General features: G+C 46.6%; 1 protein-coding gene and 1 long non-coding RNA gene across 3 annotated transcripts; one reads left to right on the top strand and one right to left on the bottom strand.

Moving 5' to 3' along the window:
* Positions 1–2,284: 2,284 nt before the first annotated feature.
* LOC116097563 lies at positions 2,285–3,526 on the bottom strand. Its single transcript, XR_004121465.1, has 2 exons — positions 3,175–3,526; positions 2,285–2,754 (listed from the first exon to the last, which is right to left on the bottom strand). It is a non-coding gene; the product is annotated as an uncharacterized LOC116097563 (long non-coding RNA).
* Positions 3,527–3,535: 9 nt separating this feature from the next.
* Positions 3,536–27,473, top strand: Nub1 (negative regulator of ubiquitin like proteins 1). Of its 2 annotated transcripts, XM_031380192.1 has the most exons (15): positions 3,536–3,666; positions 6,929–7,046; positions 11,913–12,080; positions 13,666–13,727; positions 14,531–14,601; positions 16,205–16,387; positions 16,533–16,624; positions 17,859–17,965; positions 19,873–20,056; positions 20,623–20,730; positions 21,707–21,859; positions 24,629–24,775; positions 26,021–26,116; positions 26,935–27,121; positions 27,252–27,473. In XM_031380192.1, the coding sequence occupies exons 2-15, from the start codon at positions 6,930–6,932 to the stop codon at positions 27,428–27,430; spliced, it is 1,854 nt and encodes a 617-aa protein (XP_031236052.1). In that variant the 5' UTR covers positions 3,536–3,666; position 6,929; the 3' UTR covers positions 27,431–27,473. The 2 variants fall into 2 exon arrangements, with proteins under 2 accessions (XP_031236052.1, XP_031236051.1); XM_031380191.1 differs by lacking the exon at positions 3,536–3,666 and having other exon boundaries at positions 6,916–7,046; positions 13,669–13,727; positions 27,252–27,430.
* The last annotated feature ends 100 nt before the right edge of the window (positions 27,474–27,573 follow it).

Here is a 27,573-nt window from a genome sequence, read left to right on the forward strand (position 1 = left end):
GACCAGGCTGGCTTTGAACTCAGAAATTCACCTGTCTCTGCCTCCCAAGTGCTGGGATTAAAGGTGTGTGCCACCACTGCCCAGCTCAAATGCTGATTTTTATGCCCCCATATCTAGTTGCAAAGCATTTCTCCCCAGATATTCTTTGATTGGTCAATAAAGAAGCTAGTCAGCCAATGACTGAGCAGGGGAGAGAATAGGGCTAGACTTCCTCCCAGCCAGGAAAAGTGGGAAGGAAAGAGAAGAAGTGGGGATTCTTCACAGGGAGAGAGTCCTAGAGACACCATGAAAAAACACCTGGAGCCCAGAGAGCCAGATCAGTACTAAAATGGAAGTATCACAGGGATGACTGGGAGGTAGCTAGATTAGCTTAGAGGATTAAAATAGAGTAATACTGCTCAGTTGTGCCCTTAACACTTGTTATATATAAATATAACAGTCCAGTCTCGGGCTGGTGAGATGGCTCAGTGGGTAAGAACACCGACTGCTCTTCCGAAGGTCCTAAGTTCAAATCCCAGCAACCACATGGTGGCTCACAACCACCCGTACGCCCTCTTCTGGTGCATCTGAAGACACCTACCGTGTACTTATTTATAATAATAAATAAATCTTTGGGCTGGAGTGAGCAGAGGTCCTAAAAAAGTCAATTCCTAACCACTAGATGACGGCTCATACAGTGTGTACTCATATGCATATAATAAATAAATAAGTCTTTAAAAAGAAACCATCCAGTGTCAATTATTGTAGCTGGGTTAAGAGGAAAACTGCAACAAACACTTATTTCAAAGCCCCTAACACTCTGCATCTCAGAAAATAAGATGGACAATATAGAGAGACAGACCTAGTCTCCTCCTTTGGCTTCTACGTGTATGCATATGGGCATACACATGCACATTGCAACACCCATTATTAAGTGTAGAGTTACCATATGATCCACCAACGTTATTCCCAGACACCCTAGAGAATGGAAAGCCTGTTCTTAAAGGAGAACTCGGAAATTAATGTTTACAGGAGGACTGACCAACAGGGGAAGCTATCCCAGAGTTTCTGGATGGTAAAATGGATAAATAAAGTTTAGCAGTGGAAATCATTTAGCAAAAAAGGAACAAAGTACCAACATGTACCACAATGTGGAACCTCTGAAAATGTTCCAGTCAGTCAGAGAAGTCAGTTGTAGAAGACTGTTAGGCTGGACCCTTGCTCACACCTGCACAATTTGGGACACTCCATCTGTCCCTCTTCCCCCCAGTCCTACCCACCCAAAAGTGCCTGCCCAGGGGCTCAGCTTTTGACCACGTATAGACATCCTAGCTCCTAGCTGACACATCATCTCTCTATGCCTAACCTCTATAAAATCCCCTTGCTTTAGCCTGGATGTGCAACTCCATTGAGATCAATGAACACACCCAAGAGATGCTTCCTAATAAACCTGCTTTTATCTACCTTTAATCTGGTCTAATCTGGCCTATATCTGAATCATCAAAGAAAAAAGCATATTATTATTTATTGTAGGATACTTTGTTCTTTTGAGACAGGGTCTCCCCACATGGATCAGGTTGGCCCAGACTGCAAGCATAACTATGCAGCTCATCCTGGTTCTATATGATATCACTTTTATGAAATGTCCAAACTAAGCAACTTTATAAGAACAGAGAACAGTTTAGTGGCCTCAGGCTCTGGGTGAAGGCAGAGATAAGGAGGTGAGGGTAAAGCAGGGTCTGATTTGGGGGAATAAAACATTCTGCTATGTGTTCAGATTTCTATTGTTGTTGTTAAGACTGAATCAAACTGCCCTTGAATTAGAAATCTTCCTGCCTCTGTGTCTACATTCTGAGATTATAGACAAGTGTCACCATGCTTGTGGGTTCTGGGTTTATTTTGAAAGGGATGAAACAGGCTGGAGAGATGGCTCAGAGGATAAGAGCACTGACTGCTCTTCCAGAGGTTCAATTCCCAGTAACCACATGGTGGCTCACAACCATCTTGAATGAGATCTGGTGTCTTCTTCTGGCCTGCAGGCATACATACAAGCAGACTGTATACATAATAAATCTTTTTTAAAAAGTGATGAAATATTTTAAAATTATTTGTGGTTATTTATGAACAACTCTTCAAATATACTGACTGAAAAGCACTGAATCATAACTCAAATTTGAATATTATAAACCATATGTATAATATCACAATATTGTTTTTAAAATGGAAAAACATGCTATCTTAACCCCATGAAAAAACTTTAAATCCTGTACAGAAAGTCTAATATATGGAAACAAGGGCAGCAGGATCCTTGGGAGGTAAGAATCAAGTTTTACTTTGCACAGTAGGTCTCTTAGTTGCGAAGAAGGAAAGGTAATGCCTTATCAACTTCTGTAGAGTGGAAACAGTTACCTACAGATACCATTTTCTTGGGTTTAAGCTCACTTTCTTCTGTTTGGTTCTGAAAGCTGTGTCAGTTTGGAGGGCATAACAAACAACTTGTAAATCTGAACCTTTATAATAATAGCAATTTGTTTGGCTCCTGATTCACAGAGAGGCCAGGCATTTTTGGACTGACTAAGCGGGTTTGTGCTGGGCTCTCTCATACGTGCGTGGGAAGCAGGTGTTGAATGATGGATGTAGCTTCACTGGCAGGCTGGCAGTTGGGAAGCTCCTTGTTGGGGCTCCAGCAGGCTAGCTCAGGCCTCCTCCCACAGTCTTCAGCAAGATGGGACTCAACAACAGAGCATCGTTCAACACCAGAGCATCGTTCCCTTGCTCATAGTATTAAAAAAAAAGAAAAAAGGCTTCATTTTTTTATGCCTGTTGGGATTGTTTCCTTATATAGACATAAGGGCACATGCCATTTCACAGACACTGGTATTTTTCACAGCGCTAAGCAAAGCAGATGTCCCCATCTACCGTCCTCATGGTGGCAGTAACAGCTGGAGGCATGGGTGGCCCACCTAACTTCACCAGGAGGGGGGATCCTGGTGGGATAGTGGAGGGTAGTGTGAGGCTCTTTCAGTTTAGGGGCTACGCCTAGTAGAGGGAAGACGAGAAAAGGTTCAGGAAAACAGGTTTTGCTCTGTCAAGGCTTTTGGAGAATAAAGCCAGATTCATTTTCTTCTGACCTCAGAAAAACTTGGTCTGGGAGCGGTCAGAAGACCTGGTGCTTGAAGACTTGCATGGCCTCACCTCCTTTCCTCATCGCGCCTCCTCCCCTTCCACAGCAGGCCCCGCTCCTCCTTCCTCCTAGCTCCGCCTTTCCACCGACAGCCCGCCCTCCATCTTCTTCCTCTCTGCTTCCCAAGTCCGCTCCACCCCGCCCACAGATCGCCTGACCCTCTCCGCGGCTCTAGCCCCACCCACCTTGCCCTCCCTTTCACTTCCACATCAGCCCTGCCCCGCCCACCGTCTCCCTATCTCCACCTACGCCGTTGTCCCGCCCCATATAACCCCGCCCACAGCCGCGTTTGCAGGGCTTCCTTCCGTTCCCACCGTCTTCAACCCGCCCTACAAGCCCCTCGGCCCCACCCTTCCACGCAGCTCCCGCCCACGACCCCTCTTCCGGTCCGCACGAGGGGGCGGGGCCGGGGCGGGGCCGGGCTCACCCGGAAAGAAAACAAACGGCGGCCTCTGCAGCATCCGGGCACTCAGCCGGTCGAGGCGGACCCGGTGGTGGCGCAGGTGAGACGGCTGCGGCGGGCACCGACCCGGCCTTGGGCCTCGGCCTGGTAGTGCGACCGGGGCTGCAGTCGGCTCAGTGGGCAGGAGCGGTGGGGCGGGGTGGGGCGGACTGGGGCGGAAGCGAGAGGAGGTCGCGGCTGGGCAGAGGGAAAGGGATGGACACCCACCGTCAGCCTGAGCTGCGAGGAGCTGACTGCCCGGGCTGACGTGCGCAGGGCGGATCGCGGTGGGTGAGAACGCAAGCTTTCTGGTCTCACACTGTCCTCGCCTCCTTCCCTTGCTCTTACTTTTAAATAGGAGGCCCTAATCGCATGTCATTTCCCCGAGAGGGAACATGTGTTGAATGTGTGTGAGGTTATAGGCAATCGCGACTGCTCTATTCCACGAGTGAAAGTGATATTTTCAACATTGGTGCCCATCGTTTCACTTTCGGTTCATTTTCCCGAGAGGGAACATGGTGTTGAATGTGTGTGAGGTTGTAGGCAATCTCGATTGCTCTATTCCACGAGGGAAAGTGATATTTTCAACATTGATGCCCAACGTTTCACTTTCGGTTCAGAGTGCTCTTATTCATGACTTCAGTGTTTTCCGGGTTTTGATGTGGAACGCCCAGCGACAGACGTGAAACACAATTCTCCAGTTAAAATTGAAAAATGGGCTGTTACATTTTCTTCCTTTTGACCTAACACGTGTCAGTCTGTTGCCTGTAACTGGTTTGTCCTGGAACTCACTCTGTAGACCAGGCCTGCCTCTGACTCCCAAGTGCTAGGATTAAAGGTGTGCACCACCACCGCCCGGCCAGTGGGTTTTTTGTTTTGTTTTGGTTTTGGTGTTGTTTTTTATTGTTGTTTTGTTTTTTAGATAGTGTTTCAATATGTAGCGCTTCGGTGGTTTAATTTTGTTAAACATTAAATTTTGTTTGTTTTTGGTTTTTGGTTTTTCGAGACAAGGTTTCTATGTGTAGCCCTGGCTGTCCTGGAACTCACTCTGTAGACCAGGTTGGCCTGGAACTCAGAAATCCGCCTGTCGATGCCTCCCAAGTGCTGGGATTAAAGGCGTTCGCCACCACTCCCTGGCTAAACATTAAATCTTATGTTAATCTGGGCATGGCACACCTTTAATCCCAGCACTTGGGAGGCAGAGACAGGAGGCGATCTCTGAGTTCAACTCCAGCCTGGTCTACATGGTGAGATCCGAGGACAGAGCTTAGTAGTGAGACTCTGTCATGGTTTTTTTTTTTAAAAAAAAAAAAGAACAAAAGAAAAAAGTCTTATAAGATGCAGACCTGGCAACCTTGGCTCCTTTTATCAGTGCTCTGGGTACAGTCGGAAAGGCTATTTTCAACCTTCTGAATAGCTGGGTACTAGTGAATTATCTCTGCCACCCCCTTAGGAGATGGCAGTGATCTTTTTCTCAGAATTTCTATAGAGTTGAATCCTGTGTCTGGTGGTTTAATAGATTTGTATTTGCAAAGCTCCTAAGTGCCTTGTCGTAGTGAGCTTGTGAGTGAGTAAAAACACAGCATATCCATTCTCTCTCTCCCTCCCTCCCTCCTTCCTTCTCTCTTCCTCTTCCCCTATCTGACACACACAATGTTGACTCCATGTGCTATCCTGATGACCTGTTCCTTGCTCTCAGATAATAATCTGTTGTGGTTATGGAATGATGCTTAAATCACCACAGTTGGCTTGAAGACCAGGTGGATTACGTTTAGAAGGCCGAAATTTAAGTTACATTAATCCACATATTTTCTACTCTCAGGAATTCATCTTCACTGATGAGGAGTGAGTAGCTTCCTACTTTGTTTGATTTGGCAAACCTTGAAACACTTTGAAACACTTCACTACCCATTCCAGCTGCCACAGGCTCTCAGCAGCCTCACCCACCCTGTGGAATAGCTTCGCTCATGTGCGATGCCTTCACCCTTATGTAAAAAAGGGGAAGTTACATGCACAGGATTGTGAGACAATCTAGAGTCCATATTGTAAGCAGTTGTCCCGTGCCCATACCTAGCTAACTATTATTCAGAGTTCTGGCCGGGCTCATTTTGTGGTTTTACAAATCTGGGGCCTGGGGTTTCCCAGCAGTAAAGTGATTTAGCTTTAACATCAATCTAATTAGATTGAACAACAGATATGCTATTGTGCTCTCAGAAGTACCAGTGAAAACAAAACCAAGAAACAAATCATAAAGACAAACAAATCTCAAACTAAACAGATAATGAAACAAAAAGTGAAATGGTGCAGTGCTGTAAATTCTTTTATTTATTGATTGATTGAATGAATAATTGATTTTGACAGGTTGGCCTGGAACTCAGAGATCTACCTGTCTTTGCCCTCCAAGTGCTTGGATTAAAGGTGTGTATCACCATACCTAGCTAACAATTATTCAGAGTTCAACTACATAAACATTTATTACTGGTGGTTCATAGTTCAGACTAGATTTTCTTTGTGCTTAATCTTAGGTTTTGAATTAAAGTGGCCAAGTGTGAGAGAATTTACAAAGTATAGATTGTGTTGCTAAAGGGTTTATCTTGTCTTTAAAAAAAACTTACCCTTTGTATGTGCATGGGTATTCTGCCTGTATGTATGTATACTAGAAGAGGGCCTTGGATTCCCCTGCAACTGAAGTTACAGATGATTGTGAACTGTCATGGGAGTATTTGGAACCAAACTGACTTCTGGCAGTATAGCCAGTGCTCTAACCCCTGAGCTGTCTTGCCAGCCCCTTTCCTTGCCTTTCTGAGAATAACAGAGTAAGAAGTGGAGAGGTAGGGCTGGGCTGCCCCTGAGGAGAGCAGGGGTTGGGGTGGCACTCAGAATGCAGAAGCCCTGGCTTGCTCTCTCCTTCCACAAGAAACAGGAGACTGTGCTGCTCCTTGCTACATATTAGCAAGTTGGAAGTAAACACTGAATACTTTATGTGTACTTTATGTGGTGATTTAGTTAGAGATACTTTTAATCCCAGCACTCTGAAGGCAAAGGGAAGCGGACTTCTGTGCTAGGCTAGCTTGGTCTACAGAACAAGTTCCAACACAGCCAGGGCTACACAGAGAAACCCTGTCTTAAAAACACAGACAAACACAAAAGAACAAAAAAGGCAATAAGACCTATTTATTGCCTTGCATATAATTGGATACAATAGCTTAGGTTAAGCTGACTGAGGCACAGAGGGGAACTCCACTTACTCAGTGGATTAAGTAATATTTAAAGCATTTTAACATGTGATGTGGGTTTTATTGATGTACAGTTTTATTTTCAAGGATGGCGCAGAAGAAATATCTTCAAGCAAAACTGACCCAGTTTCTAAGGGAAGACAGAATTCAACTTTGGAAACCTCCATATACTGAAGAAAATAAGGAAGTTGGTTCAGCCATAAAGGTTTTTTTTTTTTTTTAACTTTTTGCAGTGTCAAAACCTACTTAGTAAATACTATTCTGTAGTCACCAGAAATTACTAGGCACAGCTGTAGAAATTTTGAGAAGCACCAAAACCATTAGTAATGAACAAATTCCTACTTAATTGTTTTGAGCAGCAGAGGCAGAGCCCAGGGCTTCTGCACAGGCTGTGTATGCGAGCTCCCTGCTACCAAGTCACTCTCCACAAGCTGGCATTTCATTTTTATGTTATCTGATTCCCCAGGCATTGTATTAGTCTTATTAACTATAACACAGTAGCTGAGGGAAAATTAACTTATAAAGAGAGAAAGGTTATTTTGGTTTACGTTTCCAGAAGTTCCTCAGTATGAGTGGTCCTGAAACCTTGGGACTTAGTTTGGGGTGGCACATTGTGACAAGCCTCAGGGCAAAGATGAGAACTGAGCCTCCAAGACAAACAGTCCTGCATGTGCTGTGAAACCAGGCTTGGTTCAGTTAGCTCGTGCTCCTCCGACTTAGTGTACTGTGAAGGGCGTGGAGGCAGCAGCCACGTCAGCAGTGTAAATCACCTACCAGGTGTGAGTCAGACTCCTGCCTCAGGCACATCACCCAACACAGGGCTCAGGGCATCCCCAGTGGGACGGAAGTCTCTCATTTCCTGAACCAGGAAACTGAAAGAGATAATGTGTCCAATGGGTCCTCTAACCCCCTTGAAGGCCTTTCCCTCAAGGACCTTCCATGAAAAGGTTCCACCACCCACCAACACTCTACACATTAGCACTCTACACATTAAGCCTTTAACACAGCTTTTGGAAGACAATCAAACCTGGATACAGATGTGCTGTTTTTAATGCCATTTGAACTTGCTTGCTAGGGTTTCTTGGCTTAAGAACTAATGAGACATTATAAATAAGACACTAGTCTTATCTCCAGTTCCTGACAGAGCTCTTGAGAATGCTAGGACGACAGGAGCATCTTATATCCTAATGAGGCTTGGGGGAAGGGTAGTTCCCAGAAGGAAGAAGCCTTGATTAGAAGCTGCATGCTTTCCATCCCATCCTTCAGTGGCAAATCATGCCTCCACTAAAGATATGTAAATGATGAGATTAATTAATAAATTAGTGTTGATTGATTAATGTGGAGACCCAGGAGCTGTGAGTGTGGCTTACAGCCTAGGACAAGGGACTCCACCCAGGGCCTAGCAGACCACACCTGGTTCCTCTGATCTCTATTCACTTGTCACCTTTGTGGGAAGTTAGAATCCCAGACCTTATTCTGACTTCTGAGTCACTGTAGCAAATTTTCAAACATGGGAACCTGTACTTTGTAGCCAGTCAATGAGGATAACCTGGAGACTGGTGCCTGGTACCTGATATGGGGTATTCTGTAGGATTGCACCACAGCCTGTTGGACTGTTAGTTCCCAAGTTAATGTTAGAATTACTTGCTATCAGGAGAAAAAAAATACCCTTTCTAGGTAACTAGAGTTTGAGTAGGTTGCTTGGTTATTAGGTTGGTTTGGCGTGTATTGTTTTAGATTTTTGAAACAGGTTTCATGTAGCCTAAATTGACCTCAAACTCCCCTAGAACCTTGAACTCCTGATCTACGTTCTCTGCCTTCTCTGCCTCCTGAGCGCTTAGATTGCAGGTGTGCTCCACCATGCTCTGGAGTCAGTAAAGTTTTAGAAAGTGATGTTTTGAGAAGTTTTAGAAAGTGATATTTTTGTACATTTGTTTACTTTTGTGTGTGGTGGGGGTTGCACATGGGGAATCAGGACAATTTGTAGGGATTGTTTCTCTCCTTCTCCCATGTGGCTTCTGGAAATAGAAAGGTAGTTAGCCTTGTTTGCAGGGACCTTGCCTGTTGAGCCATCCTACTGGCTGGCCCTGAAATTGATTGTTAAGGTATTTTATTTTTAAAAATTTCATGTTTTAGTGATAAAAAAATAATGTGTTCCTGGATTAAAAATAGAACTGAGCCTAGTATACCCACCAGAAATCCTAGCACTCTGGAGGCTTAAAGAAAAGGACCACCAGTTCAAAGACAGTCAACTTATATACATAGTCAGTCTTCATCACTGGGGACGCCCTGAGAGACGTGATTGGGTGATGTGCCTGAGGCAGGAGTTTGGTTCACACCTGGTAGGTGATTGGCAGGGCTCTGAGGTTGCTGCTGCCTCTACACTCCTTCAGTGTAGATTGTTGCCTATACGAAGGTAAGAGCAGGTGAAGCATAAGGCTAGATAGAGCCTGTGATTGGGCAGTGGAAAAAGAAGGCAGGCTGAGAGTTTTAGAGACGGAGACAGAGACAAGAGATGGGATGAGGAGACAGGATGGAACCTATAGGAGAGAAAGATGAACTGTATCCATGTGGCTTGAAATAGCCACAGGTAGCTATGGATATCATACAAGAGCAATAGAATAATATAGAGTAATTTGTCCAGTCTAGCTGTGAAGCTTGTATCAATATCAATTGAGTTTTGAGTTCTTAGTGTGGGCATTTTGTGGGCTGAGAATTTACTGCTATAAAGCTGACTGATAAATTACAAGCCTCTGGAGTTTTCTTTATATGGAGCTCAGGGTTTAGAGCAAATTGTGACAGAATAGCTGCAGGTGACGGATGACTGGGAATGTGAGCTAGGAGCTTGGCTAGTGAGCTCCTGGGAAACTGGGTGGGGGCTCTGGAATAGCCATGGGGGTTGAAGACCGCCACAGCTAGAGAGTAGCCGGAGATACTGTACATAGTTTTTTCATAATTACACATAACACTTCAGAATAAACTATTTCAGAAAAGTCAGAGGAGCACAAGCTAACAGAGCCAAGGCTGGTTTTACAGCCATTTGCTCTCCTGAAACAGTATGTATGTATTTGCTAATACTGTGTCCTATGCTTGACAGAACTGGCATCACAGTAGACTTGTTTATAGCAGCATCTCCCAGACACACAACATGGACATTAAAATGGTCTCTTCTAGGTCTAGAGAGATGGCTCAGCAGTTAAAAGGCTTGCTGAGGATCTCGGGGCAGCTCCCAGCACCATCGGTGACTCACAAGTGCTTGTAACTGCAGCTCCAGGGGATCTGTTACCTTCTAGAAGGTCTCTACAGGAACCTTTACACATGTGCACATACACTTACACTGATACATATGAATTGAAAACAAGCCCTTTTTAAAGTGGCTCTTATGCACTGTGTATTATGAGATTACTGGCTTATGTTTGGTCCGTCACTGATCAGAGCGTAGTTATGTAATACATGAGTATTCTTAAATACAGAAATAGATAAAGAAAACAATTGTATAAACCATGATGGGCATGCCTGTCATTTTAGTACTTAGGATGTTAATGCATGAGGATCAGGTTCAGGGTCATCCTTGGCCAGCCTAGATGAGATCCTATCTCTGTCTCAGAGAATATATTTTTAAAAATATAGTAAACATCAGTGATATTGGTATTTTTCCAGTCTTTTCCTGATGCCTGTTTAAAATGTATTATGACTAGGACTCCGTCACCGAAAGAAAAAACAAACAAATGATAGGGCTGGAGAGTTGGCTCGGTGGTTAAGAGCATTTGTTCTTACAAAGGACCCAGCTTCAACTCTCAGTACTCATAAGTAGGCTTACCACCTCCTTGGACATTAGGCACACATGTGGTGCACAGATGTACAGTCAAACAAAGCATTCATAACACAAAATAATAAAATAATCCTTAAAAAAATAAAAAGCAACAGCCAGGTGGTAGTGGCTCATACCTTTAATCCTAGTACTTGGGATGTAGAGGCAGGTAGATATCCATGAGTTCAAGGCCAGCCTGGTCTACTGAGTGAGTTCTAGAACAGCCGGAGCTACATAGTGAGACCCTATCTCAAAAAGCAAACAAAACAACCCCCCCCCCAATTCCCATCCAATAACAATGAATAGTTCACTATTTTAAGAAGTTTTTTTAATAATTATTTATATATGAGTGCATGTATTTATATGCCTATGTGTATGTATATGCACCACATATATGATTGGTATCTTTGGAAGTCAGAGGAAGAACATTGGAACCCCTGGAACAGGAGTTATGAGTGATGGTAAACTATCTTGTGGGTGCTGGGAACCAGACCCAGATCCTCTGTAAGAATCAGAGATGCTCTTAGCCACTGAGCCATCTCTCCAGCCTCAACAACTTTTTTTTTTAAAGATTTATTTATTACTATACATAAGTACACTGTACATAAGTACACTGTAGCTGTCTTCAGACGCACCAGAAGAGGGCGTCAGATCTCATTACGGGTGGTTGTGAGCCACCGTGTGGTTGCTGGGACTTGAACTCAGGACCTTCAGAAGAGTAGTCAGTGCTCTTACCCACTGAGCCATCTCACCAGCCCCAGCCTCCACAACTTTGAAGGAAAACAGAAAAGTGTGTGTGTGTGTCAGACTTGTGCAGGCTAGAATTCAATTATAGGGCTTGGTTCTCTCACACCACCTTGTAGGGCCCAGAGATTGACCTCAAGGTGTCAGGCTTGGCCACAAGTGCCTTTACTTGCTGAACTGTCACCTTCCTGGCCCTAGTTCACTGCTTTCTAAAGTAATTTCTCAGTCTATTAACGTCACAAGAGTCTCAGCCCTCCCTCTATCTCTCTGGAATAGTCCCAGTTACACTTACTCTGACCAGCAAGCCTAATTTTACTGTTTATAAGTGTTGTAATTTCCCCCTGAATCCTCCCTGAGAGCCCAGATTGAGTTTCAGTATAGTGGGAGCATCTGCTTATAAGGATTACATTATATCTATATATATATATATTATTTATATTCACACACATGCATGTAGTTTTTTTGTGTGTGGGCGCTGGCTCTCCCCTGAGCTCCATTTCTGGTTTCTCCTCATAGGACCTTGCTAAGAAGTACTCTGAGCGGCTGGAGTGCTGTGAAAGTGAAGTGGAAAACATAATCGAAGAAATCCGATGCAAAGCAATTGAGCGTGGCACCGGGAATGAACACTACCGAGCAACTGGGATTGCCACGATTGAGGTGTTCCTGCCTCCAAGGCTCCGGAAGGTGAGTAACTCTGAGACTGCCATGTTGTGCTCAGATGAGCTGCGTCGTTGGTTTGCTTGGTTTGGTTTTTTGAGACAGGATCTTTTTGTGTGGTCCTGTCTATCCTGGAACTCTGTATGTAGACCAGGTTGTTGCCTCTGCCTCCAAAGTGCTGGGATTAAAGGTACATGCTACCATGCCCAGCAAGCTGTTGTTTTTGTAAGTGTGCTTAATGGCTGATGGTGTAGACTTATCTTTACACATTTAAGGTAGGCTTGCTCTTGTCTGACCTTCAAAGCATGGGTCACAGAAGTGAGGCATGATATGTTATAATTTCAGCCCTTGGGAGGCAGAAGCCTCCCTGTAGTTTAAGTTTGTCTTCAGCCTATTGATGAGTTCAAGACCAGCCCATGAGACCCTGTCTTTTGAAAAAAGCAAAACAAAAACAGCGTCACACAGTCACACGGGCCAGGAGATGACTTAGCAGGTGAGGCTCTTCTCATCAAGCCCAGTGACCAGGGTTCACTACTGAAAACCCAAGTGCTAGAAGGGGAGCATTGACTAGAGAAGTGACTCAAGTCAGCAAAAGTACCTGGCGTGCAAACATGAAGACCCTGGAATCCATGTAAAAAGCCAGGTGTGTAATGGTTCCTGTAACCCCAGCACTGGCTGGCACAGCATCACAGACATGTATATGGAGCTCTGAAGCTCATTGGCCGACAGAATCAATGAGAGAGACTATTACAAAATAAAAGCATGAAAAATAATCAAGACAAGACACCTGTCATCAACCTGTGGAACATGCTTGCTTACACACACCCACAGTAGCCAATGCAAAACCACCACATATCAGATGTAAGAATAAACTGACAGGTAAGCCTTCACCTCAGGCTAAGGTGGACACAGCCCAACTTCCGTCAGTGAATGTGTGGATGAGCAGATACGCCCACGCCACAGAAGACAACTGGTGTGACAGATACACCATACTAATTGTCTGTAATAGGAGAGAACCTCAAAAACATGCAGAAAAGACCGATGCTCTATGGTCCTGTTTATGTGGCATGTCCAAAACACCCAGAGAAAGGAAATAACGGTTGCAAGGCTGAAGAAAAGAGGGATAGGGTGCTGGACACGGTGCCTTGTGAGGGGTGATGAGATGGGAGGGTTCAGAAATTCCATTAAACATTTTCTTTGCTTAAGATTTTATTTTTGCTGGGTGGTGGTGGTGGTGCAGGCCTTTAATCCCAGCACCCAGGAGGCCGAAACAGGTGGATCTCTGAGTTTGAGGGAATGAGTGCTGAGAAGAAAGCTCAGGTCCTCTAAGAGGAGTAGAGACTCTTACCCACTGAGCCATCTGTCCATTCTATTATAATGGTGGCTGGCATGTGACCAATCCCACTGAGCAGCCCTACCTATTTTACCTATAGGACAATCAGGTCACCCTGTTGGTCTGTGCTGGACTGTGTTCAACATGATTTTCCATTCAGGCAGTGTTTTGGTCCTTAAGTAGAACCCTGTGCTTACATCCTGATAGCACCTTACAACTTCCCGCAGGGTAGCGGTCCAAGGAGTGTCATACTCAAGCACATTTTGTTTTCTCTTGCAGCAGGATAAGAAAAGCTTGTTGGAGACCCGCTTACACGTCACTGGTAGAGACCTGAGGTGTAAGTGAGTATCTGAGTTGGGTCCCTGCAGGTCTGCCCCTCTTACCCTGCTTCTGGATGCTCTCAAGCCATCCTATAAGCTAGGCAGCTGGCCTGTCCTCCCCTTACAGCAGAGAAGAGGGAGCCTGGAGGGTGGGATGACAAGTATGCTGGGCTCACACTGCTATACCAGAGGCAACGGGGGGCTTCTTAGATGTAGTGCAGCTTTCAGAGGGTTGCAGCTTGATGCCTGCAGGACATGCCCAACATGTACTGGAGCGAGATGGCTGAGGGAGGGAAGCAGGAGCCAGCCTTGCACCAAGAGAACATATGTTTTATAATTCCGTTCCTTTGGTGCTGGTCACTTGCTGTGACCTTCAGTGAAGGCTGGCCATCCCAAGCGACGTTTTAGCATATTTGTCTCACTTCTTCAGCTTCCATCAAGGTTAAGGAGAACCAGGAAGTGCCACTCATTCAATGCTGGCAAGTACACAGTGGTATAGGATAACCATAGTTTCAGGGTCCTCAGAGGATGCTGAAAAGTACGGCAAGCATGTTTCTGACTCCTGCTCAAATGGACAGCCCTGTAGTCCTGTAGTCGTCAACTCAGAGACAAGTTTAAAAGGGGCTTGTCCCACATGGCTTCTAGCAGCCACCCACGTATAGCTTTATTGTAAAGTGATGCTCACTGGTCAGTGGGTGGAGAGCCTAGGTGTTTGTGAGTAGAAAGTATAAAGCGGCAAAATGGACCTCATAATCCAAGTCCCCATGGCAGGTGACAAGTGACAAGCTTGCTCTTCTGGAGCTCACTCTGCGTTTATTTTATAGAATAGCTGAAACTTTCGGATTTCAAGAAAATTACATCAAGATCGTAATAAATAAGAAACAGCTTCAACTAGGTATGTCACAGCAAAGTGTGCATGTGATGCAGACGAAGTGACTTTTCTGTGTTCTGTGTTGGTTGGTTTTGCTTCTCCTCTGTTGAGGCCTTCCTGGCCTTGTTGCATTTATTCTCCAGAGTTGATTCTGTTAGAAGTTTACCATAAATGTTACCCAGAAAAGAGCATTCCCATAACATAGTCATGGCCTACTCTGGCTAGAGGGAAAGGGCACGTTCATGGCTGTCTCATAGAATGTTCCAGAATGGAAGTGTGTGCTGTGGGGAGGATCAGAGTTATTCAGCTCTCCCCGTGAGAAGAGAGATGAACAAGGCCAGGTTGAAGCACTCTGCTAACAGCCAAGGGAACTGAGTGGGGTCTCGTGTGAGGTGGAGGCCTTTCCGACTGCGGAGGGCAGACAGGAGCCATGCAAGTCTTCCAGCAGTGCCTTTCAGACAGGGAAACCTTCCTGTGCAGGGGACAGTTGGCTTTGTGAGGACAGTTTTGGTGATAGCTGTGTTGTAGGGGAAGGTTGCACTCCCGTCATTTCCGGAGTCAAGGTCAGAGTTACTGCTAAATAGTAGGCAGTCCCTGCAAATGCCCACCGTGCAGTGCAGGAAGGACAGACCTCCTGACACAGCAGCGCCCACTGGCTGTTAACAGCTGACACTGGAGGAACAGCAGGTTGAACCTTCGGGGACAAAGGGTGCTGTGTCTGTCACCACTGACTCCCTTCTTTCTGCATTTCAGCAGCCTTCTTCCTAGGTTTGTCTGTGGCACCTGGCTAAGCTTTCCCTGGGCTGGCTACGCTCCCCTTTGTTCTCTTTCATGGGTTTCTGTTGTCTTTATTTCTACCTATTACCAGAGGAAACAGGCTTAGAAAGGAGATGAGTTAGGTCTGTAGGGTGAGAAAACAGGCAGGGGCCTGTGGCCTCTGCTTTTCAACATGGCCAGAGCTGGCTCTGTTGTCCTTACCGCACCATGGCTTCTTTTTTGTTTTTTTGGATTTTTGGGTTTTTTGGTTTTGTTTTTTGTTTGTTTGTTTGTTTGTTTGTTTTTGAGACAGGGTTTCTCTGTATAGCCCAGGCTGGCCTCGAACTCAGAAATCCACCTGTCTCTGCCTCCCAAGTGCTGGAATTAAAGGCATGTACCACCACTGCCCGGCCTCAACTAGAGGATAGGAAAGACTGTGTATTGATTACACTTTCTCATTTCCCTTTTATCCTGCCTGGCATAGTGCACTCAAATATTTATTGCTTCAGTCTGGTCTTAGGGTGAAGAAAAAGAAAGTAGGAGAGAGTGAGTGTGGTCGCTGGCCTCTAAGTGTGAATGAATGAAGGGTTTTGAATCCTGTTTTCCTGACTGGTGGAGTGGCTCAGTGAGGAAACAGCACTGGCTGCCAAGCCGAGTGACTTGAGTTTGGTCCTGGGATGAAGCAGAAAAGTGCTTTGTGCATGTTATTCTCAAATGCGTGCATGTGCACGTGTACACAACACACACACAAGCTCATTCCAAAATAAATAATTTAATTAAAAAAAGGACTCCATTTTTTAGGAAATGGAAGGAAAAGGAAATGGACTGTTGCCCAGGAAGTTTGTGTGACAGGCAATTCTGCTGTTCCCAGGGAAAAGCCTTGAAGAACAAGGAGTCACTCACAATGTGAAGGCGATGGTGCTAGAACTGAAACAGTCTGAAGAAGATGTGAGGAAAAACTTACAGCTAGAGGAAGAGGAACAGAACGAGGCCGAGCTGAAGGAGAAACGCATTCAGAGGACCAAAAGGGGACTGGAGATCCTGGCGGAGAGAGGTACACCATTTTGGCTTGTCGCCTCCCTAGATGCATCCAGGCAGCACACAGATGAGTAGTGTGCCTGCTGTGGAGTCCTCTCCACAGTCTGGCATCTCAAGTGCTGTTTGGCCCTTAATTAACGAGGCTCTGTGCTCTGTTGCAGCTGAGATGGTGGTAGATCCGGAAACGACGCCTTACTTAGACATTGCGAACCAGACAGGCAGGTCAATCAGGATTCCCCCTGCGGAAAGAAAAGTAAGTCTGGCTGGAGGCTTGCTGGCCCTGGGGGTTGTGCTTGTTCCCAGGAGTCAGGAGCTTCTTAGAATGAGGAGCTGTGACTCACTCCAGATCCAGATCAAGTTCATTTTAGGGATTTTTGTTTCATTTTTGTATCTGTTTGGCACTTAAATGACAGTTTGGGGTAAGCCTCACTACTTGAATTATTCTGTTTAAAATGAAGAATTCAAGGACTGGAGGGATAGCAGCAGGTGAAGGTTCTTGCTCTCAGCCTGCTGAGCCTACATGGTGGAAGCCGAGAGCTGGCTCCCTCTTACATCCACATGCACTCTGTGACAAGCTGTGCCCACATATACAGACACGTGCACAGACACAATATAATTAAAGAGTATATAGTGAGGTTGTAAGCTGGCACAAGCCTGTAATCCCTACATACCTGGGGGGTGCTGGGAACCAAGCCTCATTTAATACACAGTCTAAGCTATTGCAACCTTTTAAAAATGGCTTTGGAGGGCCAGCAAGATGGCTGAGCAGGTCAAGGTGCTTACTATCAAGCATAGCAACCCAGGTCCATGGTAGAAAAAGAATCCTGAAAGTTGTCCTGTGAGCTCTACATATGTGCTTTGGCACAAATGCACACACATACCCACATAGATGCAAATAAATGTTTTTAAAAGTTGTCTAGGAAATGCTGGCATTGTCCAATAATTTGGAAGTGTGTGGTGATATTGCTTGTGAAAGTAGAAGATGGGAGAATGTAGGAGTCTGGATAAGTAAGGGACCCCAAATTAAAAGCAAAACCACAACCAAAGCTGATGAACTTACATTCTTACTTTGGCAGTCTTGCTGCATAGGGCAGGCTGGCCTCCATCCTGTTGTCCTCCCTCCTCAGTGTCCCACATATGATCACAGCCCACAGTACCACACCTGCAGTGCTCCTTAGGAAGACCACAAGAATTCCTGTATGCTTATACATCTGGTCTTGTAAACTGAAACAGATGTGGCTCAGCAGGTGGAAGAAAAGCTTGAAGAACGCAGGGGCTGGCACCACTTGGACTACAGCATGGCTTTAGAGGCTGCGGGGCTTCAGCTAGCTAAGTCTCTCATGGGGCTTAGCTAATTTGGGTTTTAGATTGAGTTGTGTTTGTTTTTTGCATTGCTTTTCAGTAGAGCTAATACACTTTACTTGTTTTATTATGCTGTACTAACTTGATTGAAAGTACTATTTTTAATAATTTATCTTCTTTCCTAGGCCCTTATGTTAGCTATGGGATACCATGAGAAGGGCAGAGCTTTCCTGAAGAGAAAAGAGTATGGAATAGCCCTGCCGTGCCTCCTGGATGCTGACAGATACTTCTGGTAGGTGTTTTTGCATTCAGCAGATGCTAGTGTAAGCAGAGGCTCCCCCGCCCTCCTGCCTGTAACTTCAGACTGATTTATTTCCACCCCATAGTGGTTTCTGGGAGCACGGAGTTCAGGCAACAGGACTGAGTTTACTGTGTCATGTTAAAGACCTAAAAAGCCTGGCGAAATAAAGCAATCAGCAGCTCCCAGCAGTTCAGGGTGGGCAAAGATAGGCAGGGCCTTGCTCTAAGTAGAAGTAGAGCTAGGTGTCTATGCAGCCAAGAAGGCCAAGGAAAGGCCTGAGGTTTCAAAACTACAGTGTACAAGTGTTGGTCTGGTCTCCTCTCCTCTTCTCTCCTCTCCTCTCCTCTCCTCTCCTCTTCCTCTCCCCTCCCCTCCTCCTCTCCTCTCTCCCCTCCTCTCCCTTCCTCTCCCCTCCTCTCCCCCACTCCCTCCCCCTCCCCTCTTCTCTTCTTTTTTTGAGACAGAGTCCTGGCTGGTAGTCCTAATTATTCTGGAACTCTAGGCAGACCAGGCTGGCCTCAAACAGAAATCCGCCTGCCTCTGCCTCCTGAGTCCTGGGATTAAAGGCATGCACCACCATACCCAGCCTGATTTTTTTTTTTTTTTTTGAAAACAATAGAATAAAACATACTCCTTTAATAGGAGACCTGGTTTTTTATATATTTTTGGTTTTATACCATATTCTGGCCACAAATAATTCAGTTCTGGGTCATTTCTTTCCTTGTTGTTGCTTGTCCGGCAAGTATTGAAAGAGCCTTTCAGAGGCCTTGGAAATTAATGTGTGGCAGAGTGCCCATTGCATTCTGTGAATGGTTCAGCCTTTCTGTCTCAGAAAGGTAAACCTGTCAAGGTATAGGTCAGGGCGTCTGCCTTGATGTGAGATCAGATTTCCACCTACAGCATTTCTGCCTCTTCTCAAGTCAGGTTTTCAGGCTGTGTTGAAGATGCTCTTTTCCTGGGCCTACCCACACCCACACCCCCCCCCCCTTCTCTCTGTGTATGTAGCAGCATGGCATGTATGTTGTCAGACACTCGTGACTAATAGGAATGCTAGAAGAGAAAGGGAAGAAAGCCTGCAGAAACACTGTTCTGTGTCCTTGCCCCCATTGAACTGTGTGCAGCCTCGTGAGTGATGACAAAATCTATTTCATTAGGCTTTTGGATGAACATGTCCTGGTAGGCAAGGTTAAAAAAAAGCTATTGAATAGCATCCCATTGGAAGTGGACGGCAGAGCTTTGGGGATACCTGTGCAGACTGTGGTTGCAGATACTTTTTCTGTCTTGAGGGTCTGCACTATTTATTGAGCATTATCATAAGTTAAAGTACAAATAAATAATTCATGAATAGTGTCTTCATTCCTTTCCCTGTGTCTGGCTCAGCCTGTTCATGGGCCTTTAGGAGTCAGCTAGGCCTTTAGCCTGGTAATTCCAGACCGTTCCCCCAGTGAGAAAGTCCCTGAGCATGAATGTCTTTTCAAAACTGCCATCAGCCGGGGCATTTTTAGGAAGTCACAGGTTTCGAGGTGTCTTTAAAGCCATGTGCCAACCTTTTACACATGTTAGAATCTCCCAGGGAGATTTTAGCAATGGGACATCCAACTTGTGTCATGGAGAGCTTTGTTATTGTTGCCCCAATTAGGACTTAGCATCAGTATGCCCAAAGAAAGACCCCTGTGTCTTGGTGATTGTAATTCATAGCCAGGAATAGAAGCCACTATGTCCTGGGCCAGATGCCACCATGCTGCTGTCAAGAACCCTAATTCCTCTTTATCCATTCAGAGGATCTGTATTGTAAATAAAGACCCCACTAGTTAATCCTAGAAACACACCAAGAGCTAAAGGCTTTCTGGCGACCCTGAAAGGCTGAAAGGCTCCATGCCAGCTTCCTTCTCCTGCAGTGAGTGCACAGAGCTGCTGGACACTGTGGACAACTATGCAGTCCTCCAGCTGGACATCGTGTGGTGCTACTTCCGCCTGGAACAGCTTGAATGCCTTGATGATGCAGAGAAAAAGCTGAACTTGGCCCAGAAGTGCTTTAAAAACTGTTATGGAGAGAATCACCAGCGACTGGTCCACATAAAAGTATGTCACTGTGGTTGGCTGTGTCCCCTGGGGCATGTCTGCTGCCAGGGGTGATTTATCTGGGCAGCAGCATATGATACCTTCTTTGTTAGCCAGAGCTTTAGCAGGTATTGACAGTTTAATGAGTCTGGCTGGGTTTTTGTTGGGTTTTGTTTGTTTGTTGTTGTGTTTGGTTTTTGGTTTTGTTTGAGACAGTCTCATGTATAGCCCAGGCTGTCCCTGAATTTTTAATCCTTTTGCTTTAGCATCTGGATTACTGGGGTTACTGTATGCACCACCATGCTCAGTTTAGTCTGCTGCTTCTGTGGTGGTTTGTAAAGACTGGGTTTCCTAATTATAGACCACTGTTCTCAGTCAGTCTGACCAGGAGAGACTTGTAGTCATGGCTTGTAGTGGCTAGAGTGGAAGAGATACTGCATAGAAGTCACACCAGTGACAGCAGTGATGCTCGGGGCTATCTTGCCATCTTGCTACTGTGGAGACACAACATAGTTACAGCAGTGACCTAGTGACCCTTTAATTAGAAATAAGGTCACTTATTCTTCTTTTTTTCCCAATAACTTCAGGGAAATTGTGGGAAAGAGAAGGTGTTGTTTTTAAGACTCTACTTGCTTCAGGGAATCCGAAACTATCACAGTGGAAACGGAGAGGAGGCTCGGGAATACCTCAACAAGGTAAGGAAGGCTGCTGGATCTACCCCACCTCTGCCTATGCCTTGGCAACAGTGCTCTGTGAGTCATGCTTACCAATCTGTCAGAGCCCTGCGCCTCCCTCCCGTCCCCTCCCTCACATGCACATGGACACTTGTGTCTGTCAGAGCCCTGCGCCTCCCTCCCGTCTCCTCCCTCACATGCACATGGACACTTGTGTCTGTGAAGCAAAGGCTGTAATGAAGGCTCTTCAGAATGGCAGTGGCTTTAAGTGGGTAGTTTCTGCCCTGCCTCTGGCATGAGCAGGCCAGGGTAGAACTCTGTAGGCCTTGGCTCCCATTGTTCCTGCTGGTCCATATGCCACACGCAGAGAGGGCTAGAGAATCAGAACAGACCCATACCTCAAAGAGACTGCCAGGAATGGAGAGATGGCTCAGCTGTTAAGAGCTCTGACTGCATTTCCAAAGGTCCTCAATTCAATTCCCAGCAACCACATGCTGGCTCACAATGCCCTCTTCTGGTGTGTCTGAAGACAGCAACCATGTATTCATATATAAAAAATAAATAAATCTTTAAAAAAGAGAGAGACTACCTGCAATTGACCTAGCAACCACCCAGGCAGCCCAGCTACAGGGCGAGAGATAGATGCTATTTGCAGCCTGTTTTGAGGTAGGGTCTTGCTGTGCAGCCAGATGACCTTTGCCTTCTGATTGCTGGGTTATAGGCCTGCACCACCACCGCCAGCTAAACTCTGAATGTAAGGAAGAAAGAAACAGTTACTCTGGCATGCCTACAACATTCAGCCTGCCTATTTGTGCTAAATTATGGGTATGTTATGCAGGCAGAGATAGTGTTTGTTTCATTCCTTAAGGTAGACAAGCTTAGCATCTGTCTGAATCTCACGCACAGTAGATCACATTTGTTAGCCTGACTCCTGGCCTTTAGTTTTGTCAGGCTTTATTCACTGTCCGGTGAGTTTTCTGCTTCTTCCTGTTTGTAGGCACGGCAGCTCTTTAAAGAGCTCTATATCGACCCATCAAAAGTTCACAACTTGTTACAGTTGGGGTTCACTGCCCAGGAAGCACGGCTGGGCCTGCGGGCCTGTGATGGGAACGTGGACCATGCAGCCACTCACATTTCCAACCGCAGAGAGGTGAGTTTTCCTTTCCCTCTGTAGCACCCAGGAGGCTCCGACCCATTGACAAGGTTAAGAAACAAAGACATTGTCACTGTATTTCTGAACTGGGTAGGAAATGACCAGCCAGGAGGCCAGAAGAGGCATGAAGAGCGAGCTAAGGGTCAGGAGGGCTGGAGTAATGCATTGTCTTCCCTTTTTTAAAGACAGGCTCAAGTCCAGGTTAGCCTCAAACTTGCTCTAAAACCATGGGTAGCCTTGCTCTGCTGATCCTCCTTGCTGACCTGCGAGGGTAAGATTACTGGCATTCATTGTACCTGGCTTTCTGTAGTGCTGGGGAGGAAGAAACCTGGGGCTTCATTGATGCTAGCAGGCATCCACAGCAGGGCTAGAAGCAGGGCGGCTTCCTGGCCTGGTGGCAGGTTATGACTCTAGTCTTCTCTAGGATCTTGCTCAACACCATATTGCGTTTCTGGAAGTTATTTCAAAGGTGGCTTTGAGGCCACTATGATAATTTAGGATTACCTTCTTGCCTGGAAATATGTCAGATCATAAAAACAGGATTTTAATAGCTGCAGTCTTTATAACAAGTACACACACATACACACACACAAGAAAAGTTTTAGAGTTCTAAAGTCAAAAGAAAGGGGCTTTGTCATATCCACTTGTACAGTGAAAAACCTGAGGTCCAGAGAGTTGGTGACATGGTCAGTCTTCTCTCAGTTAGACGCTAACAGAGTGTCCTGGCACTTTCCAGCCAGACTCTTGCTGTATGAATCTCGTTTCTCTGAAGTGCGGCAGTCCGTGGACCACAGTGGGGTAGGAGAAGCCACTAGTCATTGTAGGAGTGGAGTGTGGGTTGGCTGTGTAGTGACCTGCCAGCAGGGCTGTGCGAATGTCTCCCTTCAGCACAGTCAGCCTCAGCTGTTCTAGGCTTGGTCCCTGGTCCTGGGAGCAGGAGTCAGGAACAGGCTGGGTGAAGCTGGCTCTGTGCAGTAGAGGGTCTAGGAAGCGAGCCTCCGGGCTGCCCGGCCACCAGCATGGTCTCCGTGGAAAGCTGCTGTTTTCAGGGACTTCTGCCACAGCGGGTATAATACTTAGTAGTTCCTAAGCTGTTCTCCCAGTTGTGATATAGTTCAGCTCTCCCCATGACTGCTGATTCTGTTACAGATGAGCTGAGCCATGGCTCGCAGACTGCCATCTTGGTGTGGTGGGAGAGCCAAGACGGTGACTCAGTCTGATCTGAGTTCTGTCCTCTGGACCCAACTGATAGGAGAGAACTGACTCCTACATCTTGTCCTCTTGACACACACATACATAAAACAAATTAAAATGTAATAAAAATGCAGAATGCTGAGGTACATAAGACATTGGGCCCTCACACCACAGGAATCAATGAGCATGTCATACATGTGTGAATTAAGTTGTAATCTTCAGAGAAAAAGCCCTGAAGATAGTGATTCTGGGATTTGGCAAGTTGGTTACCAAGTTGCCAAGGTCCTGGTTTGTCTCTGTTCCCCACTTTGTGTCTGATCATACCCTGAATCACCAGTCTTTGAACCTTGTGCTGATGAGCCAGCCACCCTTGGACCTCTCACTGAGGCTAGTATGAGCTGAGACCATTCAGAGCCCAGCTAGGAGCTGGCTAGGGCAGGTGATGTTGGGAAGGCACACCTGGTGTGGCACAGAAGAGGCCCTCCCAAGGGAGCTGCCATCTCAGTTCCTGCAGCTCTTTGTCACAGAACTAAATAGAATCAGGTTTTCTATTCTGATGTTAGGGATAGAACCCTAAGTGACATTCTGAGCTCTATGATGAATCCCTGAGTAGGTAACCTGAGATGGGGATGACCTTCCGCAGCAGGAAACTCTCCTGCCATATTGTAGCTGTGTTATGGGAAATATTAAAAAGAAGTGGCAAGTTCCTGCACTACACCTGGCTACTCTCAGTTCTGGTGGCACGTAGGCCAGTTCTTATCTCATGGAGACTCTTGACTCAGAGCTCTAAAATCTCTCCACCTAACTCGCTAAGTTCCCACTGGCGGGTCGCTATCACACCAGCCTCATGCTTCAAAACCCCCACAGCTTTTGTACACATCAGGCAAACCTACGCTTTGCCGCCATACCTCTCTCTCTGGAACCCAGACAAGCTGCAGCGTGAAGGAAGACACCACACAAACTTTGTTCAGAAACAGCGATAACATAATCGCTGGGTGCAACAACTAAAATCCTTATCTTGTAAGCCTTATTAAATGTAAATCCTCTGGTGTCGAATCCAATCTGCCATTGAAACCGGGAGACACTAGAAGCTACATCCTGTCCTCATGCTAATCTCCATCCAAAAAGCCCCTAACTCTCTCCTTCCTCTCTTCCTCCATCCAACCTGGAAGTCCTGCCTACTCACCCAGTGATGGGTCCCTCTAGTCATTGGGGGTGGAGGGGAAGTTTACCAGAAGTCACCTGAGTACATGACACCAGATAGCCCCTCCTGGGAAAGCAGAATTAACATCAAAATACAGGCATCACCAGGGCTATCCACAAAATAGCTGCCTACCTGTGGAGGCCCCCAGCACCTACACATGTAAGAACCTGTCTTTTTATGAAGTGCTGTGCTGGCTTCTGGGCCTCAGCCCAACCTTGACCCTGTCCCTTGGCCTCTGGCCACTTTTCTTGGCAGGATAGGTAGAGGTCCCTTTCTGTTTGGTTGTGCAGCAGCCCAGAGACCCTGAGACACCCCACAGCTTCTGTGCTGCCTCCACCTCTAACTCACAGGGCCTTGTTTTCCTAAAGGAACTGGCCCAAATTCGGAAGGAAGAGAAGGAGAAGAGGAGACGCCGTCTGGAAAATATCAACACTTTGAGAGGAATGGGCTACTCTACACGAGCTGCCAAACAAGCCCTTCACCAGGCCAGAGGCAACCTGGATGATGCCCTGAAGGTAATGTTTCCTGGTTCAGTGTGAGCAGCTGGGTACACCCCCCCAGCCTGGTTCCTGGGACTCTGCTTCACAGCCTTCCTGTGCATATCCCTCCTAAGTCTTTGTATAGGTTGGGGTGGGGTGCAGTCAGGTCTGTTGTCCTCCAGCAGGGCCAGAGTGATGGCCCTAGACACCTGGCCTGGGGCTTCAGTGACTGGCCCTTCACTGGTTGCATCTCAGTGTTAAGCGTTTGAATAAAATGCTTGTTTGCATGTCTGGTTTTACTCTCGGGACCTCTTAGCAAAAAGGCTTTTAGAAGAAATCCGAAAACTAACAGTGCAGCAGCAGCCTTTCCTGACCAGTCTTGGTCAGGAGGCACAGGAAGTTCTGCTACAGCTTGGACACTGCCCACAAGTGCCACAAACCAGTGGTAGACAGAGATAGACACACAGGGGCAGCAGGACAGTGTGTTGGCCTGGAACTCTTGGAATGGGGAATATCACTGATGATGGGGCTGGCCAGGCAGGGACCAAGGTCACCATGTGCTTCAGGCAACAGAGCAACAGAGCCCATTTGTACCTATCCTCTGCCTCGGGAAGCTCCACTTTTTCATTTGTGTGTGTGTGTGTGTGTGTGTGTGTGTGTGTGTGTGTGTGTGTGTGCACATATGTATATTTGTTTTATTTTTTGAGACAGGGTCTCATTATATAGCCCAGGCTGTCCTGGAACTCAGTATGTAGACCAGGCTGCCAAACTCAGATGTCTAGCTGCCTCTACCTCCTCAGTGTTAGATTAAGGGTGTGCACCACCATGCCCAGATCATACATTTTTAACTTATAATGTCGTTTGAATATGAAGCTTGGGGTTTTGTGTTGGGCAAACATAAACAACAGGAAGGTCTGACCCTCTGAAGAAACCAGTGCGATTCAAACTGTCAGCTCAAGAAGGGCATGAGGCTAGAGAGATCCAGTTAGAAAGTACTTAGCTTGCAAGCATGAGGCCCTGAGTTTGATCCCCAGAACCCAAGTAAAAGTTGCAGGTGTGGTGAGCCGTGTCGTTATCCTGGGAAGGTAAAACCGCAGGATCACTGGGTCTCCCTAGCCAGCTGAGAGCCCCCTCTCCTGCTTCAGGGCACTCTGCACAACCTCCTGTGACATTCTGTACTTATTTGTCCCACAAATGGATGGTCTGGGCTGTGTGCCTGCATGTGAGATGGTGTGGCAGGTGGCTAGGTGAGTTAACAAATGTCCCTGTCTATGCTTGCAGATTCTTCTCAGTAACCCCCACATGTGGTGGTTACAGGACTCAGACCCTGAAAACAACAGCCGTCAAGCAAGTCCATCCCAGGAAAGCATTGACCAGGTGAGTGACAGCTGGTGCTCTCTAACCTTGGGTGGGGCTGGCTGGAGTGCATGGGATGCTGGTGGGGTGGGGTATGCCTGCTTCTAGGCTTTAAGCAGGACCTGCCACCTCTGGGAGGACCTCAGGCATTTGCGGCGAGGTGGATGTGGTTAGAGGGGTTTGAGAGGTGCTTCTGTAGAAGGGGGAGGGGTGGCATGATAAGTGCACACCTTTAATCCTATCTAACACCTAGAGACAGAGGCAGGTAGGTCTTTTAGTTCAAGGCCAGCCTGGTCTATATAGCAAGTACCAGGTCAGAGCTACACAGTGAGATTCTGATCCCTGAAAATAGCAAGAAGCACTGCCGCAGGAGGTCCCTCTTTTGCCTTCAGTTCTCGTTTGCCTTTCCCATGTTCCACTGTTAATGTCCTATTTCTCTGCCTGGGACCTAAGAGGATGTCACTGTGTTACCGTGTCCTGTGAAGTTCACCTCACCATGGTACCACATGTTAGCATGGCCTATGTATTGTGGCCACTTAACTTGTGGTCAGATTTTCATACACTTGCTTTCAGCCCCAAGGTGGCCAGTCCTGAAGTGAGTGCCTAGGACCCATTAGACCAGGTCTTCAGAGACCCTTTCTACATGGCTTGGTGTCTGTGGGAGCTGAAGAGGGGCTTGTCAGAAAGAAGGGCCAGAGAATGCATGTTGCATTCTTTAGTTACATACAGATACCTAAGAAGCAAAGTTGTCCTTGCTGTGCCAAGCTGACAGAAGTCGCTGTGGTTGTCCACATGGCTGTGTGGGCGGAGCTCATGTCTAACCCTGTGACCTCTCCTAGCTGGTGTACATGGGCTTTGACACAGTGGTGGCTGAAGCTGCACTGAGGGTGTTTGGAGGCAATGTTCAGCTGGCAGCTCAGACCCTTGCACACCATGGAGGAAGCCTCCCTCCCGACCTGCACTTCTCAGGAGAGGACTCCTCCCCCACACCGTCTACGCCGTCCACATCCCCGTCTGACTCTGCAGGTAGGTCTGAGGTATGGGTGCCTCACTGATGGCTACGGGGGCATCCCTAGGGTTCTGCCAGGACAAGGTGGCTACCAAAGGCACCTTCAGGGGCACCTGTCCTTCTGTGACCTGTGGTGTTTCACTGCAGGGACCTCTAGTGCCTCGACAGATGAAGACATGGAGACAGAGGCTGTCAATGAAATCCTGGAGGACATTCCAGAGCACGAGGAGGACTACCTGGACTCCACGCTGGAGGATGAAGAGGTCATTATCGCTGAATACTTGTCCTACGTAGAAAGTATAAGTTCTGCCGCAAAGAACAACTGATGAGTGCTACGTTTCTGCTATAAATTCTGTCGTTGTGAATGGTTGACTGCGTTCCTCTTGCTTTTCAACGATTTTGCTCTAAGCAGGCTTCCTCCTCAGGTACAGAGACCCAGCGTAGTGAAGAGACTTGGTCAGAGGTCAGT

Source organism: Mastomys coucha, unplaced genomic scaffold (genome assembly GCF_008632895.1).
Source record: "Mastomys coucha isolate ucsf_1 unplaced genomic scaffold, UCSF_Mcou_1 pScaffold19, whole genome shotgun sequence".
NCBI classification, from domain to species: Eukaryota; Metazoa; Chordata; class Mammalia; order Rodentia; family Muridae; genus Mastomys; species Mastomys coucha.